Source organism: Hemibagrus wyckioides, linkage group LG08 (assembly GCF_019097595.1).
Source record: "Hemibagrus wyckioides isolate EC202008001 linkage group LG08, SWU_Hwy_1.0, whole genome shotgun sequence".
Classification (NCBI taxonomy): domain Eukaryota; kingdom Metazoa; phylum Chordata; class Actinopteri; order Siluriformes; family Bagridae; genus Hemibagrus; species Hemibagrus wyckioides.
In genome coordinates, this window is record NC_080717.1 from 25,236,312 (window position 1) to 25,256,875 (window position 20,564).

Genomic DNA, 20,564 nt, shown 5'->3' on the forward strand with positions numbered 1-20,564 from the left:
TGTCGTTAGAGGACAAATCATCAACAACAAGATAGATAAACATCTCAAACCTATAATTATAATTTATGAAGGTCTTGCACGGTCTCCTTGCTCCTGTGCATCAGGAGAAGAACGTTGTAACTTTGGGGAATTGAGGACGATTCTGGCTAACTGATGTGTCTCTCTTTCTCTTTCTCTCTCTTGCTAACCGATGCCCCCCCTCTAACTGATGTGTGTGTGTGCGTGCCTCTCTCTCTCTCTCTCTCGCTAACCGATGTCTCTCTCTCTCTCTCTCTCTCTCTCTCTCTCTCTGTCCCTTATTTAACAGAGGTGGAGAAGAGTGTGTCTGTGTTGGAGAATGAGGATGATGATGATCTGACCAATCAGAATTCAGCAGCACTGTGGTAATTCATTAATAAAACAAATTCAAATCTGTTTGTAGTTGTGGAAGCGTAAATCCTCTATGATTCAGATACAGAAAACAAGAACATGAGAAAGATGCATGTGGAGAAAGAAGAAGAAGAAGAAAAAAAAAGAAGAAGGAAATGAGAGCCGTGATGAGTTTGAGAACGTGCTGCCTTACCATGAGGTGAACATGCTTACAGTTATGCAAGCACCAAAACCTGGGATGTCCCACATTTTTTTCCTCCATTTTTTTTTGTAAACACAGAAACCGAAAACACACACACACACACACACACACACACACACTGAGAGAAATGTCGCAATTATTTTGAAAAAGCAGTTTGGATAAGTTTGATAAGAAAGTGTTTTGTTCACATTATTTTCTGAAGAGGATGTGAAGTTTTTCCCCAAAGGAAGATGAATCTGACAGAAATCACAAAACAGTTCTCAAATTGCGATATTTGCAATTTTTGAAAATCACTTTCATAAGATATTTGCAAATAAACAACCAAATCCAGACTCCAGCAAAAAAAAAAAAAAGAAAGAAAAAAGCTTGCCAAAATTTACTGGGTGTTAAACCAGGAGAAACATTTAATTCAAAATAATTTTTTTAAACTTTTTATTTTAAAGTAATGTTATTTTCAGTTTAAAAATATTTATTTAAATATATATTTAAATATGTTACTAGTAAACTATATTGTCACAAATCATCAGCATGGAACAAACTTGGAGTTTAAACCCAGTGATGGGTATGTTTATTAAGCACAACGGAGAACGGGTGGTAAGAGGAACGCGTAGGATACTCAGCCCAGCACGCAGCGGCAACCAGAGAATGGAGGCAGAAGGAACCAGGAGAAGTCCACGTTGGGGAAGGAGGTAAGTAGAGCTGGAGAAGGGAGTCGGTGAAGAGAAAAGGGACTACACTGCTGCTGGAGGAGCTTTTGGTGTACGACAGGCGGGTGGACATCTCCAGTGTGACCATCCCTGCTCTGTCCAGGAGTCTCATCTCCTCGCGCATTGTGACGAGCTTCTGAACATCGTGGGGTCAGACTTGTCAAGGGCAGAGGACCTGGCAGCACGTATGGGACTGTGTGTTGTCAATCAGCTTCTACACCGCTGGAGATCTGCACATCTGAACATCAGTTCTTTCCCAATGACAACCATGTTCAGGAAAAGTACACCCGTGTGCATTCTTTTCACGTAAGCTTACACCCGTCGAGGTGAACTATGGCGTGGGAAATCGTGAACTGCTGTCGATGAAAGCTGCCCTAGAGGAGTGGAGGCACTGGCTAGAGGGAGCCAACCACCCATTCCTTATAATCATGGACCATCGCAACCTTGCATGCCTCAGAGAAGCCAAGTGGCTCAACCACCGTCAGGCCAGGTGGGCGCTGTTCTTCTCCCGATTTAAGTTTTCTGTCACTTACTGACCAGGCTCTGAAAAAGGTAAAGCTGATGCTCTTTCCGGGCTCCATGATGCCACAGACCAACCCACTGACCCCGAACCTATCCTCCCTCCATCAGTCCTCATAGCCCCTGTTCAATGGAGTATTATACAGGAGATAGAACAGGCCCAAAGCTCGGAGACACCACCATCCAACTGTCCACCATCCAGAATGTTCGTTTCCATGGCTCTTCGTACTCGTGTGATCCAGTGGGCTCACGAAAGCCCCAACACCGGGCACCCAGGTATACAATGGACGACGCAGTTACTGAGGCAAAGATTCTGGTGGCCATCCCTTCCCCGGGACATTGAAGAGTTTGTCCGTTCCTGCGCCATATGTGCTCAAACATGTACCAGCCGCCAGCTACCTGAGGGCCTCCTTGAGCCGTTGCCTATACCCCAGCACCCTTGGTCCCACCTCTCTGTAGACTTCCTGACTGACCTTCCCGAGTCCCAAGGTTTTACTACGGTCATGGTCATTATTCTCAAAAGGCTGCGGGCTTCCATTGTCATTGGAGACTGCTCAGGCTGTGTTCCAGCATGTATTCCGAAATTTCGGTCTGCCGGAGGACATCGTGTCCAATCGTGGAACACAATTCACGTCCCGTGTCTGGCAAGAGTTCTGCCGGCAGCTGGACATTAACGTCAGCCTGAGTTCTGGTTACCAGTCAAATGGCCAAGTGGAACGCCTTAACCAAGAGCTTGGGAGATTTCTCCGTGCCTACTGCAGCCGTGATCAACAAAGATGGAGTGAGTTACCGTGGGTCTACCCTGGGCCGAATACGCACAGAATTCCCTATGTCATTCCTCTACTGGACTAACCCCATTCCAATGCATGCTGGGCTACCAACCGCCGCTCTTCCCCTGGTCAGGTGAACCCTCGTGTGTCCCTAGCGCGGATGAATGGTCCAGGAAGAGTCAGGAGGTCTGGGAAAGGGCACATGTGAGACTTCAACGTGCGGTAAGAAGGCAGGAGCTCCAAGCTAACCGCTGGCGACGCGCTCACCCTGCTTACCAAGTGGGCCAAAAGGTATGGCTTTCTACAAAGAACCTGAAATTAAAGTTACCCTGCAAAAAACTCAGTCCTAAGTACATCGGCCCATTCACAATCATCCGACAGATTAACCCTGTGTCTTACCACCTAGAGCTGCTTCCGGCCTACCACATTTCTCCTACCTTTCATGTATCCCTGCTCAAGCCCTACCATGACTCCACATGCAATGCCCCCGCAACTCTGGAACCGCCCCCTCCCATCTACCCATAGATGGCTCTCTGGCGTACCGAGTTCACACCATCTTGAACTCCCGTCGCCGGGATGGCCGGCTACAGTACTTGGTGGACTGGGAGGGTTACGGCCCTGAGGAGTGGTGTTGGGTGAACGCCGCTGATATTCTGGACCCTGCACTCACAGATGAGTTTCATCGCAACTTCCCCAGCAGACCTGCCCCTTGTCCTAAGGGTCGTCCACGGCGTAGAACACCGGGAGGTGTTCCTAGAGGGGGGGGGGGGTTCTGTCACTGTGTATACTAGTCCAGACCATCAGAGGGAGCCCTATTAATAATAATAATAAAAATATAATAATATAATAATAATAAAAAAATAATAATTATAGTATAAATTATTATATTATTATAGTATTTATAAATAATTATAGTATTATAATTATAATTATAATTATTATTATTATTATTATTATTATTATTAGAATAAGTATAAAATTAATAAGTGAGGATTTTTATTATTGTTATTAGATAATTTTTATTAAATGATATAGGTAATTAAATTGTTCATAAACATGCTTAACATCCTTAATTAATATTTTATAAGTTCCTTGTTTGTTCGTTACTTGTAATAATTATTAGGATCATGATCAAACTGAGTGAAACTCAAAGAATGTGTCTGAGCTTTCATCTGAGTGTGATCTCCATCTGCCTTTATATACACCCATACACACACACACACACACACACACACACACAGAGAGAGAAATGTCGCAATTATTTTGAAAAAGCAGTTTGGGTAAGTTTGATAAGAAAGTGTTATGTTCATTATTTTCTGAAGAGGATGTGAAGATTTTCCCCAAAGGAAGATGAATCTGACAGAAAATAAAGAACAGTTCTCAAATTGCCACATTTGCAATTTTTGCAAATCACTTTCATAAGATATTTGCAAATAAATTTATTTATAAAATAAATAAATAAATATTTTTTTAAAAAATAAAAGCAAATAAAATACAGACTCCAGCAAAAAAAGAAAGAAAGAAAAAAGCTTGCCAAAATTTACTGGGTGTTAAACCAGGAGAAACATTTAATTCAAAATTATTAATAATTTTTTTAAACTTATTTTTATTATTTTAAACTAGATGTTATTTTCAGTTTAAAAATATTTATTTAAATATATATTTAAATATTTTGCTAGTAAATTATATGTTCTTTAAATCACATTCAAATACATTTATATAGACCAAAGAAATATTTAAAAAAAATATTATTATTATTATTATTATTATTATTATTATTATTATTATTATTATTATTATCAGTGATAGTCTGATCATTTTATTAAATCAAAATAAAAAAGAAAACACTGGAGAGTGTGGTTATAAATGATTATAAATACTGGAAAGTGTGATTATAAATGATTATAAACACTGGAGCTAACAACTGCACGAAGAGCATCACTTCAAAACTGGCTTAAGGCTCATTTTTATATCATCTGAACATCCTGAAATTTGACAGGTTGACAAGTTGACGGTTGATACATTAAACTCTTAGTCATGTCGTTAGAGGACAAATCATCAACAACAGGATAGATAAACATCTCAAACCTATAATTATAATTTATGAAGGTCTTGCACGGTCTCCTTGCTCCTGTGCATCAGGAGAAGAACGTTGTAACTTTGGGGAATTGAGGACGATTCTGGCTAACTGATGTGTCTCTCTTTCTCTTTCTCTCTCTTGCTAACCGATGCCCCCCCTCTAACTGATGTGTGTGTGTGCGTGCCTCTCTCTCTCTCTCGCTAACCGATGTCTCTCTCTCTCTCTCTCTCTCTCTCTCTCTGTCCCTTATTTAACAGAGGTGGAGAAGAGTGTTTCTGTGTTGGAGAATGAGGATGATGATGATCTGACCAATCAGAATTCAGCAGCACTGTGGTAATTCATTAATAAAACAAATTCAAATCTGTTTGTAGTTGTGGAAGCGTAAATCCTCTATGATTCAGATACAGAAAACAAGAACATGAGAAAGATGCATGTGGAGAAAGAAGAAGAAGAAGAAAAAAAAAGAAGAAGGAAATGAGAGCCGTGATGAGTTTGAGAACGTGCTGCCTTACCATGAGGTGAACATGCTTACAGTTATGCAAGCACCAAAACCTGGGATGTCCCACATTTTTTTCCTCCATTTTTTTTGTAAACACAGAAACCGAACATGCACACACACACACACACACACACTGAGAGAAATGTCGCAATTATTTTGAAAAAGCAGTTTGGATAAGTTTGATAAGAAAGTGTTTTGTTCACATTATTTTCTGAAGAGGATGTGAAGTTTTTCCCCAAAGGAAGATGAATCTGACAGAAATCACAAAACAGTTCTCAAATTGCGATATTTGCAATTTTTGCAAATCACTTTCATAAGATATTTGCAAATAAACAACCAAATCCAGACTCCAGCAAAAAAAAAAAAAAAGAAAGAAAAAAGCTTGCCAAAATTTACTGGGTGTTAAACCAGGAGAAACATTTAATTCAAAATAATTTTTTTAAACTTTTTATTTTAAAGTAATGTTATTTTCAGTTTAAAAATATTTATTTAAATATATATTTAAATATGTTACTAGTAAACTATATTGTCACAAATCATCAGCATGGAACAAACTTGGAGTTTAAACCCAGTGATGGGTATGTTTATTAAGCACAACGGAGAACGGGTGGTAAGAGGAACGCGTAGGATACTCAGCCCAGCACGCAGCGGCAACCAGAGAATGGAGGCAGAAGGAACCAGGAGAAGTCCACGTTGGGGAAGGAGGTAAGTAGAGCTGGAGAAGGGAGTCGGTGAAGAGAAAAGGGACTACACTGCTGCTGGAGGAGCTTTTGGTGTACGGCAGGCGGGTGGACATCTCCAGTGTGACCATCCCTGCTCTGTCCAGGAGTCTCATCTCCTCGCGCATTGTGACGAGCTTCTGAACATCGTGGGGTCAGACTTGTCAAGGGCAGAGGACCTGGCAGCACGTATGGGACTGTGTGTTGTCAATCAGCTTCTACACCGCTGGAGATCTGCACATCTGAACATCAGAGGAGCGTGTACAGCTGATGGACTACCCACATGCAGAGACTGATCCTGCAGAGGACGAACCCTTTCCCCAGCTGAACATCGCTCCTGACCTCCTCAGGCCACCTCCTGGAGTGCCAGGGCAAAGGGGAGATCGACTTTGGTCAGTGTCAGGAAAGCTGTTCCACAGAGCATGTGTAAAGGTTTTAAATAAGAAAAAGCTGAGTGGGAGGGTGGACACCCCATGGAGAAATGTACTTGGTTTTAATGATGAGGTTAAGCCAGAGTGAAGGGCACTGTATAAACCACCATTAACCAAAAAAGACCTGCTGCAGACCTCCAATGGAGGATTTTACATTGTATTGTCTCTGTGAACTCTACTGACTGTCCATTGTTTGTGTTTTTACGGAGCATTTTAAGGTTTTTTAATGTTGTTTTTACTTTTCAGTGTTTTATTCTTGGTTTTAAATATGTCAGGAGGAACAGGTTCAAGTGCCAACTAATCAATTTTATATTTGGTCAGGCCAAAATGGCAATATACTTGAGCAGAAAAGGCAAAATTGCACAAAACTCAGACTGTGATGCAAAAAGAACTTTTGTCAGACTTGTTAAATGAAGAATTTTAATTGATTTTAATTTCTACAAAAAGATGAAGGGTTTGAAGATGTTTGAGACAGTGTGGTGTCATGCTAACATGCTGTGCTCTGTAGTAGAAGAGAAACTCTGCTTTGCACCAGAACTAAACTAAATCCACCCTTCTCTGATATGTCTTAACTTAATTTATTGAAATACTTTAAAATGTATTTATTGAATTACTGAGTCACCCTGATTTTACTACACATTATGTGACTTATGTGTAAATAAAAGGATTATAAAGTCAAAGTCTCACTCTGTCTCTCTCTCTCTCTCTCTCTCTCTCAGTTAACAGAGGTGGATGTACTGATTCTGGGAGTGCAGCGGCGTCTGGATCAGCTGGAGAAGAGCGTGTCTGTGTTGGAGAATGAGGATGATGGTGATCTGTATGGAGCCATGTCACTGAGAATCATTGAGCTCGAGCTCGCCGTGGTCCAGGTGCTTCTGGGTAAACTGAAGAACACCATCAAGTCCAACAAGCAGCTCAGTGAGATCACAGTGACCAAGGTGACTTACTGCACCACATCACACCAGACCAGACCACACCAGACCACACCACACCAGACCACACCGCACCACACCACACCACACCACACCACACCAGACCACACCACACCAGACCACACCACACCAGACCACACCACACCAGACCACACCACACCAGACCACACCACACCACACCAGACCACACCAAACCACACCACACCAGACCCTACACTATACTACACTACACTACACCAGACTACACTGACCACACCACAACAAACTACACCACACTACACTACACTACACCACCCCAAACAACATTATCTCACAGTCATTTATGGTGTATATAGTTAGCACAGTGCTTTACTCAGCTCTCAGTAGCTTCATTACTTTTCTTTTATAGTAATAAATAGTGTCAAATAGAATCATTAACAGTTTTAATGAAAATTTGTTTTTTTTATATAAGTGAAAAGTTCAGAAATTGAGTGCCAGATGAATACATTTTGAAATATTTTGTTAGACAAATCTATACTAAGTAAATCAGTTTATTTTCACTGTTAAAGGACTCTCTGAGTCTCAAATGTTTATCCACCCCTGCTTTAGAGAACACACCATGTTAAAATGAAACCCTGTTTCTTTTTTTTTTTCTCTTAATTTCTTTTTGTTGCATTATAAGTACACATGTACATATAAATTTCAATAAAAGATAAACAAAACATGCTCACATACGCAAAAAAAACAAAACAAAACAAAAAAATTAACTAAATTAATAAAATAAAACAAAACAAAAGGCTTCTCAGTATTTTACATTAATATACAATATCACCTCTGTTTTTAGTCTTCTATCAACATATTTCCAACTCCACCACTTTTTAAAAACAATTTGAAAGGTCCCCAAACTACATCAAAAATTATGTATTTATCACTTAATATATGTTATTTTTTCCATTAACATATTTGTTACCATTTCTTTATACCATGTCCTATATTGCATATATACTTTTCCAATTTAAAGAAATAAGCCATTTCGCTTGAAGAATATATATATATTTATAAATATATATTCTTTCTTGTTACGGTTTCCTATTCAGTTGTTACTCTCGCTCTTGATGTCTAGGGGAAATAGGAAGCCGACATAAATAAAATTAAAAAAAGGATGTTAATGTAATAAGCTGATTACGAACAGGGGAATGGACTGTGTGAACTCGAGACTTGCAATAAGCGTTAGCAAACTTTAGTGAAGAATTTACATCAATACACCCAACTGCTCCTTAATTACAGTGGAAACCAGAGTTCAAATAATGAAAGAAACAAAATTTACAAAAATATACAAGCATTTCAAAGTGGCGAACTCAACGGTGAGAGCCATGAGTGGAGCTTAAATCAAAGAAATGAATAAAACAAAACACATTCTAACTGACACGAGAATCGATCTAATCTAACAAACAAAAACAAAAGTAAGTCTTGGGCGTAGTATGCCCACTAACTACGCTGACTGACTAAACATAAATACAACAGTTAGCTCCCTCTCCTAACTAATGTTTCTATACAGGTTTGCGCTCTGTGTGTATATTATGTAGACCCTTGGGCATACTAACCTTGACTCAACACCATCAATTGGAAATAAATCCAACACTTGTCCTTAGTGAAGAAAGAAACCGTAACCAGCACACAGCGCAGTCGGATAAAACAACGTGCAAAGAAAACAGAGCATGGGTATGAGCTAATGCTGGGTAACCGCCACAACATAAAAGACATAAAGAATGATGAAAACAATATAAAGGGAAGAAAGAAGCCGTCCACTCCTGTCACTTCCGCTCTCTTATACCAATGGAGATTGACAAGGGCGATGTCCAATCTCAGGACCTGAAAGACATAGGAACCAAAAACACCAAAAGAAACTACACTACACTATGTAACACCCACAGCCTTAAAAACAAACATACATGTTTGATAAACCAAAACAATATACTAGTTTTTACATTCCAGAAAGAGCATCTGCCACTATGTTATCTGTACCTCTTTTGTACTTAATCTAAAGGTTGTAGTCCTGAATGATGAGAGACCATCTCATCAATCTCTGGTTCTGGTTACACATACGTGAAATAAAAGTTAGTGGGTTGTGGTCTGTGTAAATAACAACAGGACAAGTAGAGGAACCAACATACACCTCAAAATGCTGCAGCGCTAACAGCAAGGCCAAAGCCTCCTTCTTTATTGTTGAATAATTACGCTGACATTTGTTGAACTTTTTTGAGAAGTAACAGACGGGTTGGTCGATTCCATCCTTATCCTTCTGTTACAGTACCGCACCAGCTCCTACTTCACTTGCATTGACCTCCAGCTTAAATCCTATGGAGAAATCTGGGGCGGACAACACAGGCTCACTGCACAACAGGGCTTTAATATTGTCAAAAGCTGTCTGGCATTCGGGTGACCATACAAAAGGTTCTAGAGGACTAAGTAGAGCAGTCAGCGAAACTGCCACAGAAGAAAAATTCCGGCAAAAGCACCAATAGTATCCGGCCATACCCAACAACTGGCACAGGGAAATCACTAATAGCTGTAATCTATGCTGTTACCGGTCGCACTTTGCCTTGTCCTACTTGTCCTTTACCTAAATGGGTCACTGTTGCTTTGCCGATTTCACATTTAGCAAGATTTAAAGTCAAATATGCTTTCTCTAGATGCTGAAATACAGCAAGATAGGAATTGCAATTAGGAACGTCTGCGAGTACTAAGTTGACCAGTCTTTGAAATGTAGCAGCAGCATTTCGCAACCCAAAAGGCATAATGTCATACTGTAAAAAACAGTCCGGAGTCCAAAATCTTGGATGCTCTGGCGCTCAACAGAACTTGCCTGTATCCTTTAAGGAGATCCAGCTTGCTGACGAACTCTGCTACACTGTCAACACAATCTTCCATTCTCTGTATTGGAAACCAATCGGGTATCGTCTCGGCATTTATGCGTCAATCATCAGTACAAAAACACTTAGTACCATCAGATTTCTCCACCAACAAACATGGGGAACTCCAAGGACTAATACTGGGCTTAGCCAATCCCTTCTCCAACAAGTACTGAGTTTCTTGTTTCAAGATACCTCTTTTAACAGCATTAACTCTATAAGGATGCTGTTTAATGGGCTGTGAATTGTTTTAATTATAATATCTTGTTGTAGGACGTTTGTTATTGTGGGAACATTGCCTAAGATAGAATAAAATCTGTTCAGAAGTTCAACCATATCTTGCCTTTGATCAGCATTAAGGTGCCTTAGAAATTTTGACAAGTTCACCAAGGTTTTGGAGTCTGATAGCCTGGCAGACAACGGGGCTACCTCAGACTAAAAAAAAAGCATTCAATTCTGTATTCTCTTGCTCCACATTTAGGCCCTTGTCACAAGCAACACTAACTGGGAAAACTGTATCTTATCCGTTTCCCCTAGTAAGAGATCCCACAGCATCTCTAGCATGATATGCTTTCAGCATATTAATATGGCACATCTGTTTTTGTTGCTTTCTATCAGGAGTCTTGACTACGTAATCAGTCTCACTCTTTTTCTCTAGAATCTCATATGGCCCCGAAAATCGCGTAGATAATGTAGACCCTGGAACAGGAAGTAGAACCAATACTTCATCACCAATTGCAAAAGATCTAGCCACAACACTTTTATCATAGCATGCTTTCATTTCCCCCTGAACTTTGGATAAAGAGCCAAAGCACAAGATTTCTGTAGCTTTTCCTGAAACTTGCTTATGTAATCTAACACGTTGGTTTTCTCACCCCTCTCAATGCCTGATTACCAGATTTAGACTTTGGCAAAGGCCCCACACAGTCTACTATGACATGATCAAAAGGTTCACCCAAAACCGGGATCGGGATCGAAGGAGCCGGTGGAATCACCTGGTTAGGTTTACCTACATACAGTATTGACTGATGTGACAAGTCTTACATCACACTTAAGGCCATGCCAAAGAAAATGTTGTAGGATGTGATTATAGGTCTTTGTTATTCCTAGATGTCCTATGGTCATGCGCCAGGGACAAAACCTGCCGACAAAAGACAGTGGAAACTACCATTGGTAAACTACATTCCACTCATCCTCTGTAGGATTACTTTTGTGCCATTTTCACATAAGTAATCCATCTTTAACAAAGAATGAAACTTTATCCAATTTTCAGTTCTCCACTGATTTAAAACATTTTATCAATGAAGGGTCATTGTTTTGAGCTTCAGTAAGCTTCTCACGAGTTACTGCCAAGGGCAAAATATTGCCCACCACAACTTCCCTCATGTGGTCATTGGCACCAAACTCGGTTTGTGCAAGTTCCCCAGACTCAGCATCTGTACCAAAGAAAGAGTCAGATAAAGATATGTTGTTTTCTTTCTTAGCTTGGGCACATGTAACAGCACATGTAGGAAATGCACTCGGGTATTTCTGAAACAAGTCGTCTGTCCTAGGTTGGGTCAGTAGACTATCTACTACCTCTAGTAAAGTTATCACCTTCCCAACAGCTAAATCATTATCCAAGATGAAAGATACACCTTTTACTGGTAATGCAGGACATACTCCTACCTCTACAAAATCCATAACCATGTCCAACTGAAGGTGAATGCGATGTATGGGTACTTTCATAACCTCCATACTGAAGCTTTGTACTAACCTACTGGATCCGGCTGATGATTGATTCGAAAAAGGAAGAATGTCAGTACATACAAAAGACTGTGCAGCTCTTGTATCGCATAATATCTGGACTTCAACTTGGTCCTCTTTCTTCCCTGTCAACGAGTCATCTTCTTCCCAGTCATCTCACCATTATCAGCTGCATTCTTTGACGGCATGTAGAGTTGTTTGAAGAATGTAGAATTTTGTGTTACTTCCTGATCATCACGTTGTGTCGTGATCATCGACCCTTTCTTTTCAATAACCGTGAACGGTTCTGGATCAAACGATGTTGAGAGCTTGTTCTGTCGAGCTTGTTTCAGAAGGACTTTGTCACCAACACTCAGATCTTGACGCTTGGTATGAGCAGCACATTGTTCCGCATGTGCTTTCATCTTGGATTTTCCAGTCGCATCCCTTGTCCTGATATACTGATCATCCAATGTTTGTGTGATTTCGGGATTTACGTTTGGTACATAGGTTTCTTCCAAACATACACTCTGCTGGTGCAATGTTGGTAGTACTGTGCGGTGTAGCTCTGTAATTGCGAAGAAATGTGTTCAAATCTTTCTCCCAGTTGTGTCCTTCTGCAACCGATGTTTTGATGTACTTATTGAGAGTCTTCATAAAGCGTTCAGCTTCCCCGTTTGCTCTGGGCCAGTATGGAGTTATTTTGCGATGCTGAATTCCCATCTTTTCACAAAAGTCTTTGAATTAGTGGCTCTGAAATGGTGGTCCATTGTCTGTTTTCAGTACATGTGGAATTCCGAAAACATTGCAAATATCGAATCCAATTTGTTGATGGTGATTTCCGTACCAGTGGATTTTACCACTTCTACCACTGGGAATCTGGAATATTCATCCATTACAGTACATATGACCCATTCGGAAATGGTCCACAAAAGTCCATGCACAGTTGTGACCAGGCGCTTTCTGGCAACAGAAAAGTGTTGAGTGGCTCATGAGTTTTTGATGGCATAGCCACCTGACAGGCAGCTATGACACAGTTCCTCCACAACAGAGATAAGTCCTGGAAACCAGACTTTCTGTCTCAGAAGTTGCTTTGTCTTCACAATTCCTTGATGTCCCTCATGTGCAAGCTGTACTACCTGCTTCTGTAATGATAGTGGGATGGCAAGGACATTGCCTTTCCGGATTAAGAGTCCTCCTTCATTTTCAAGCACAGCTAGCTCTCTGCTGCAGCTTTTGTTAGTCTTGAGAACTTGTGTGTTGATTCCTGGTTGTTTTAAGGCTTTGTGCCACTGTCCAGTCTGTACTGCCTCTTTTACAGCCTAGAGTGTGATGTCTGTTGTTGTCTCTCCTTGGAGCTCTTCCAATGTTAATGCTTTGGGCAATGAATGTTCTGCAATGAATCGAACATAGTCTTCTGCCAGTTTGTCTTTTGGTTTCTGGTTAAATGGGTTTCTCAACAGAAAATCAGCTGGTTTGTCTTTTCCTGGACGGTATATTGCTTTTAGTTTGTACTGTAATAGTCTCAGGTTCCAGCATTCAACTCTTGCTGGCAGTTTCGAGTATGGTTTGCTCAGTATCAGCTCAAGGGTTTATGGTCAGTTACCAGGTTGAACTCAGTTCCAAACAGATAGATGCGAAAATACTTACAGCCCCACACAATGGCCAAGGCTTCATGCTCTGTCTGTGAGTAGCGCTTCTCTACTGGGGTTAAAGCTCTACTAGCATAAGCCACTGGCTTGTGTTGCTATATGGTCCACGCATATCTAAACAAAGTCTGATATCATTGTCAGCTTTTGGTACACATACAAGTGGTACGACCCATGGCATTGCTCCTTCCTCGTCTTCAATCAGATCTTGTTTCTCCATTTCATGTACTTTTTTGTTTGATCTTCTTGCTTTTGCTGTCTTATTGCTTTTGGTGTAACTTCTTTGTCAATCTCTAGTTTCACTTTGTAGTTTTTTAGTTTGCCAACATCCTTGAATAACTGGGGAAATTTGTCACAATTTTTTTGTACAAAAGTGTCAGAGTGTGAACTCTCAGGATTTATGTCACAGTGTTTTTCAGCATTCGTGTTCCTATGTCCATGTTGTTCATCACTTGTGTTCATGCTCTCATGGTGTGTATCAAATGTGCTTTGCTCTAACACAGACCTGATTGGACATCCTTTACTATTGTCAGTATTCACTTGTTGTTTTCTCCCTGGGTCTCTGATGGTGTTGATTACATCCATGATACCAAGCTCCACAGCTGTGTCATAGCCAATCAGTGAACCTTGATTGCCATGAATCACAAGGAATGTTGTTGTAATGCTTTTGTCATGCTATTCTATGGTTGTGTCAAACTGTCCCATAATTGGAATTTGATTGGATGATGCTAACCTCATGATCAGCGTTCAATTGTTTTACTTTTTCACCATTTCGTGTTGGCAGTGTTGTACCAGTGAATGTCTTGTTCTTTTTTCCTTTGGCTTGTGCATCATTTTCTCACATTTTCTCAAAATGGTTTTGTTTACCACAAAATTTGTATGTTGTTCCTTCAGCTGGGCATTTCTTGCCTCGTGCATGAGGATATTCCCCACCACAAAACCAACAGTTGTACACTGTCCATGCTGGGTGTGTTTTGGCTTTTTTTTTGTTCGATTTGAATCTCACAGCATTCACAGTGTGACTGGGGTTCATGATTTGAAGCTGTTTTTCAACATTCTCATAAGTTCTTGCAGTTGTGAGGAGAGTTATTAAGTCCATCCCCTCTTCAAGTGCTTTGCGTTTCAGCATGTCTGACAGACAAGTCTGTATTATTTGACTCTTAATCTCTGTATCAGGTTCTGTGACGTGACATCCTGCCAGTGCTTGTCTAAGTCTTGTGTGAAATTCATCATCGTTTCAGTTGGTTCCTGTCTGATTCAGTGGAATTTGAATCTGCAGAATTTAACATTTTTTTCTGGATTGAAGTGTTTTGTTAGACACTGAACAGTCTTGTCAGAATCACTCGGCCCTCCTACCTGTGTTGGCTCTATTGTTTTGTAGATTGTCTGAACATCCGATCCAGTGTAGTGTAACAGCATAGATTTCTTTCTTGTGTTTACTTTCGTGTTCTGCGTTTCTATTTGCGTGTGTCTTTGATCATTTGCATCGTACGGTCTTTCTTTGACATTTAAACCAAGAGTGCCAAAAAGAAATGTAACTATGCAGCCACTTTTCCCACCTGCTGGGCCGACGCAGGTCGTTTGTTGCATTAAACTTCTCAAAATGGGGTAAAAACATTGCCATCTTCAATTTCAAGCCGCGGTTATCCTCGTCGCCATGTGTAGTATATCCGATGATATGTTTACTTAAAGATACAGCGGGATATATTGTGAATAAATGCGCACCAGCCTTTTTACTCCGTAACCAAGCTCAAAAACATGTATGTCGCAAAACAAATAAACTAACACATTCTGGTGTCGTGAAATATACTTTTCTATATAAAATGTAGGACACTACAGTATTAACCAGCCTACTTGAGTCAAATGGATCCAAACTTTAATAATTTAAAAACAGCTGAAGATAATATAAATAATTAAAAATTTCATTTTTAATGTAAAATTGAGCCTAATGTGTCAGTGTCATTAAAAAAAATCAGGAATGAGAACACTCTAGAAATAAAGACTAGTGACTTTAGAATGTATTTTAACGTGCCATATTCATCTTATCTGCATTTAAAGTGAGTCATTTTGATCTGAACAGTGTGTTGTGTCAGTAATGTTTTAAGTGTCGGACAATAGTGCTGTGCTTGTGTCTGAATCATTTAGTAACCATGACTGTTGTTTTTTTGGGTAATTAAAGATGCAAACGTGGCAAAGAGCATGCAGGAGCTGGAGACATTCAATGTTTCGCAGGTGGTGAGCAAAGAGCAGGAAAATCAGTGCATGAAGAGAGACTTGGCTAAATGTCAGCATAAGCTTCACACCACCCCTCAGCCTCCCATTCCTCACAATCGTATGTACACTTTAGCATTTATTATAATTGTAAATTCAAATAAATTCACTAGTTACATTGTACTTATACAGGCAGTTTGATTCATTGTTATTTATTTATTTATTCAATTATTTATTATGTTATTTTAGCTTTCTGACATAGTCTGACATAGTATATTAAAATAAACCCAAATGAATAATGAATCCTTAAGGGCATTTACATCCAAATTTGCTAAGTATTTTTTTTTATCTTTGCAACATTTATTAGATGGAAAAAGCTTATCCCAGTAATATAATCTACATTAGCTTCAAATGACAGACTGGGGTTCAATAATCCATAACCAAGGTCACACTGTTGCACATGATGTAACTGAAAGGCCATAGATAGTTACTAAGCAGGTCATTTACAACATTACTTTAACCAACGCTGTACATCTCAGTACTGTCAGGGGTCCTAAATCCTGACTGATAAATCCCATGAGTGTTAATTCTACAGTATTCCAGCATGAATATAAATGCTGTGCTACGACCATTTCTAGGATTCTGGAGATGATGAGAGAGATAGTTAGACAGGGTTGGAGTTGGGTTTTAAAATCTGGAGTTTGAAAACTGTTAATTTGAAGGATCTAGGCACATAACCATTGCTAAGGCAGGAAGATAATTTATAATAGAGGTTTGATTAGTGTCTGCATGAAGAAATGTGTATGTAAGTGATAAGTAACACATTTTATATATGATAAACACTTTAGATGTAAGAGTGATCAAAGGTGCTGGCTGTGTATTCAATATGATCTAAATTTAGGCTAAATAAGTTACTAAAACAGAGTTTTTGAGTATTTATTTATTTATTTGTTTAACTTGAGGAACAGACATACTTTCAGTATGGTAGAACCAGTGAGGATTGAAGGCAGGTGGTCTGTTTGTCAGATCCTTGGCCTTAGCTCTGGACAGTTATCGATTCACTGGGCCTGTTCTAAGGCTAAGTATGCATGAAATGAGAACAGCATTTTCCTAGGTGGGATGGATATTGTAATGTCCTAAAAAGCCACACAATAGGATGTCTTCTAAATGTCTATAAAGCCCACATTATTCTTGGAGCACCAGCTAGGCATTTTACTTTACCGTTACAGCAACAGTGCCTGCATGTTTGATATCTGCTTAAATTTATCTATAACAATAAATTCCAACCACTGACTCAAACATATGAAACATGAACCATGTGACATATTCCTCCAAGCTCCAAGTGTGATGTCCCTGGTTGAATCATGTGTCTTAACTACCATGTATTTGTTTAGTTGTCCTCTCTTATCTGGTTTTCTGGGGGAATTGCACATTTGTGATATTAATTGTTTTCATTGTTAATTGTATTTTCTCATGCTCTATACTGAAACACTAACCTGAGAATTATAATTTAATGAATGAATTATATTTGAATACATTCAATTTTGCTTGTATGTTAATGGAGATTTAAGCTATTTTGGTCTTTTTTTGTATGTACAGAAATTTTTTTCTTGTGCATGCCATAAACAATAAAGCCAACTGAATTAAAACCGAAACTCACTTTTAGATGTGAAACACATTTAGCAATTTTATTATTCAATCTTTTATTGTTGAAGTAAAAGATTTTTTTTTTAAGTGTGCAGTGTTTTATGGTATTAAATGAAGTTTCAGTAAGATTCAATACTATACTGAAAATCATGTGGTTATGATGATCATACAGTGAATTTATTGCATGTTCTAATATAACTTCAGAAGTAAACTTGGTAGGCGAGCATGTAGCCACCGTTGTACATGTAGAGCCTCATGTCTGTGGGGTTGTAGTGAAGGTTGGCGACGCTGGCTGCCACCTTCTCCATAGGGATGGAGAGCGTGTTGTCCTCCATCCCTGTGGTCGTGTCGAAGGCGTAGAACACTTCCTCTTTGTAAGTGTTTATGAAGCGAGTTGCATAAAGCACCCCACACACCATGAAGGCGTTGGTTACCGAGCGCTTGAACAGGCGAGTCTTCCACGTGTGTGTCACGTTGAAGTTTTGGGTGTCCACTAGACTCACGACCATGTTCCCATGGTTAGCTTCTGTGGCGTACATTACCCACAAGCCCTTATCATCAACTGAGAGGTTGATGTCCGTCCAATCGAGGCAGCTGTAATAGCAGTAGGGGAATTTGTTATTGAATCCAGCACCAGGTAGCGGGAGACGTCGGACTTGTTTGGTTTTCACATCATAGGCACAGAGTTCTGGCACGTTATAGCACTGATAATACACAACACCCTTGTGAACGATGGTCCCTGGACCCTGAATTGCGTTAGCATGAGTGTATGAGCCCGTCAGTGATTCATCTCTGTGGTTCCTTGCAGCCATCAAGTCTTCAAATGTCTTATAGAAGCGCACAGTGATCCCCAACCTGTTGCCGTTTGCTAGAGGCTGGATCCAGTATGACTCTTCAACATCAGCATCAGTGTCCTGACCCCACGCTCCAGCGATGTAGGATGTACTGAACGGATTCAACTTAGTGACCACCGGCGCACTGATATTTGACATCATGCGCCGAGAACAAGAGCCTGTAAAGCAGAAAATAGCAAAAATATAATGCAAAAACATTCCTGATGTGATGCTGGTGCAGAATCCTGACACTGCTGTGGCTCCTGCCCCATTCATCCTGATGCTCTACTGCCTTCTGAATCAACTGCTGCTGCTGCTATAACTGGTTCCTCTGGGATGCCCATCAGGACTATAGTTATTGTTAAAACTGCTTTTAAATTAAAACTGATTTGAAGTAAATTTAACTGTAAATGATCAACTTTATATCTATGACACATTAATTTAATCAGAAAATTAAAACATTGGGGTTAACATTAAGAGAAAGAGAGAAATGTTACAAATAAATAGAGATTTGTTAATATTAATAATGTTAATATTAGAAATAAATTTGATTTTTATCTACTTAAAGGTGATATAGCTGCACAGATTCAATACCTATAAGTCACTTTTTTTTTATTTGCTGCAAACCTTAAAGGCAGAACTTACTCCTGAAGTCCAGTGGGATGGTCCTGCAGGTCTGGACGCGGTTATTGAGAGAGCGCAGCTTCTCCCTCATTGTTTCTAGGTTGAAGACGTTTTTAGTGTACATATTGTCCACATCTTCCTGAAACTTCTGCAACTGAGGCACAAATACATACAAAAAATTGTATTTTTATACATTAACATGACACTGGAGGATTGTGCAAGAAACCAAAGATACAGATGTCACCATAACACCAGTGGCACTTCATTCTGTAGGGGCAAGTGGGGCAGAATTTTTTTTTTCAGCAAAGATTGCTAGTAATATTTGCAGATAATGCGTTATACAGATGGATAAATGTGATAAATGTGTCATTTTAAGAGCCCTAACCCTTCCTTTTAATATCCTGTTGCTGCATGTCAGGCTGACTAACTTTATGCAGTCATAAACTCTTATTCTCATTGATGCCCTTATCCCATTCATATGACTGCGCAGTTGAGGGTTAACTGCCTTGCTTGGGATTTGACCTCATGACCTTCTGATCAGTAATGCAACATCACAACCACTTTCCGAAGAAGGTCAAGAACGAAAAGGCAAAACCAACCACACAGATACTGTATAACAGATAATCTGAAAATAGTCATTGTGATCGATGTGGCAATCACAAGTGGCAGACACATTTAAACAGAACGAATATGAGAAGTTGGAGAAATTCTAGTGGCTGAAAGACGAACTAAGGAAAATGACGAAGGATAAAATTGAGACTGAATTGAGGACTTGGTGTTGTAACTGCCAGACACAGGGTTTTTGGGGAAGTTAAAGTTAGCACAATAAAAACATTAAGCCCAATCTGTCAAATTAGTAAAATCTGTAAATATTAGATTATTAAATATCAGCTTCAACAAGTCCCAACCACAAGCAGTAAAAACAAGTGCATTCCAGATGCGTTTCATTTCTTTGAAACCACAGAAGTTTGCCAGAGATTATTCATTTTTGATATGTTTCTGCACTGTCATACCTACATTAACAAAGAAACCAACAACAACAAAAAGCTTGTCACTTTCCTAAGAAATTCTGTCCTGAAGAATATTTGGGAAACGGATTGTTATAAAGCACTGACACTCCTTAGAGACAGCTTCTCCATACCAGTGTCAGTTTTATTTTATTGGTTTATTGCTAATCTTAGATTCTTTAGATTCATCCATCGCAGAAGTTCGGTGAATTCCGTATGCTAGAACATACAGAACATAACAAGAACCGAATTCTATTTAGAAGACAAATTAAAATTGATGAGTCGAGATTTCTCCAGTGCTGTGGTATAAAATCAATTTATATACACAGTTACTTTATGCAGAAATATTAGTAAGCATATTCTAAGTAACATTGTGTAGCAGGCTTTATGTGTGTGTGTGTGTGTGTGTGTGCGTGTGTGTGTGTGTGTGTGTACCTCTGTATGTATCTTCTGTGCCTCCTCTCCATCTTTGTCGAAAGCTTCATCATCCATGGTGTCCTGTAGGTGCTGGATCTCTTGGCTGAGCTGCTTCAGGTGTAGAGCGTTGTACAGGCCCTGAGTGTTCAGGTACTGGAACCTTTCCAGCCGCTGGGTCACATTATTCAGCGTAGCCTCCATCTTAGGAACCGTCTTCTCACCCATCCCCGTCTGTCAGCCGTAATGATGGTTTACTTATTTATTGGTGTAAACAATACAAGATATTGTATTATGAAATCTGTAATAGTGTAGTAGTGAGAGCAGCGTGTCTG

The 20,564-nt window shown here is 39.7% G+C and overlaps 1 protein-coding gene across 2 annotated transcripts in view; it reads right to left on the minus strand.

Annotated features, from left to right (window-relative positions):
- Positions 1-17,503: 17,503 nt before the first annotated feature.
- LOC131358147 (olfactomedin-4-like) overlaps positions 17,504-20,564 on the minus strand; it is a 6,540-nt gene continuing 3,479 nt past the window's right edge. Inside the window, exons 3-5 of one of the 2 annotated variants that reach the window (XM_058397699.1) lie at positions 20,251-20,463; positions 18,830-18,962; positions 17,504-18,363 (exon numbers count right to left, since the gene is read on the minus strand). In XM_058397699.1, the coding sequence (XP_058253682.1) occupies positions 17,552-18,363; positions 18,830-18,962; positions 20,251-20,463 (1,158 nt within the window). In that variant the 3' untranslated portion in view covers positions 17,504-17,551. Of the gene's footprint in view, positions 18,364-18,829; positions 18,963-20,250; positions 20,487-20,564 lie in introns of both variants that reach the window. The other variant, XM_058397700.1, reaches the window with a different exon arrangement.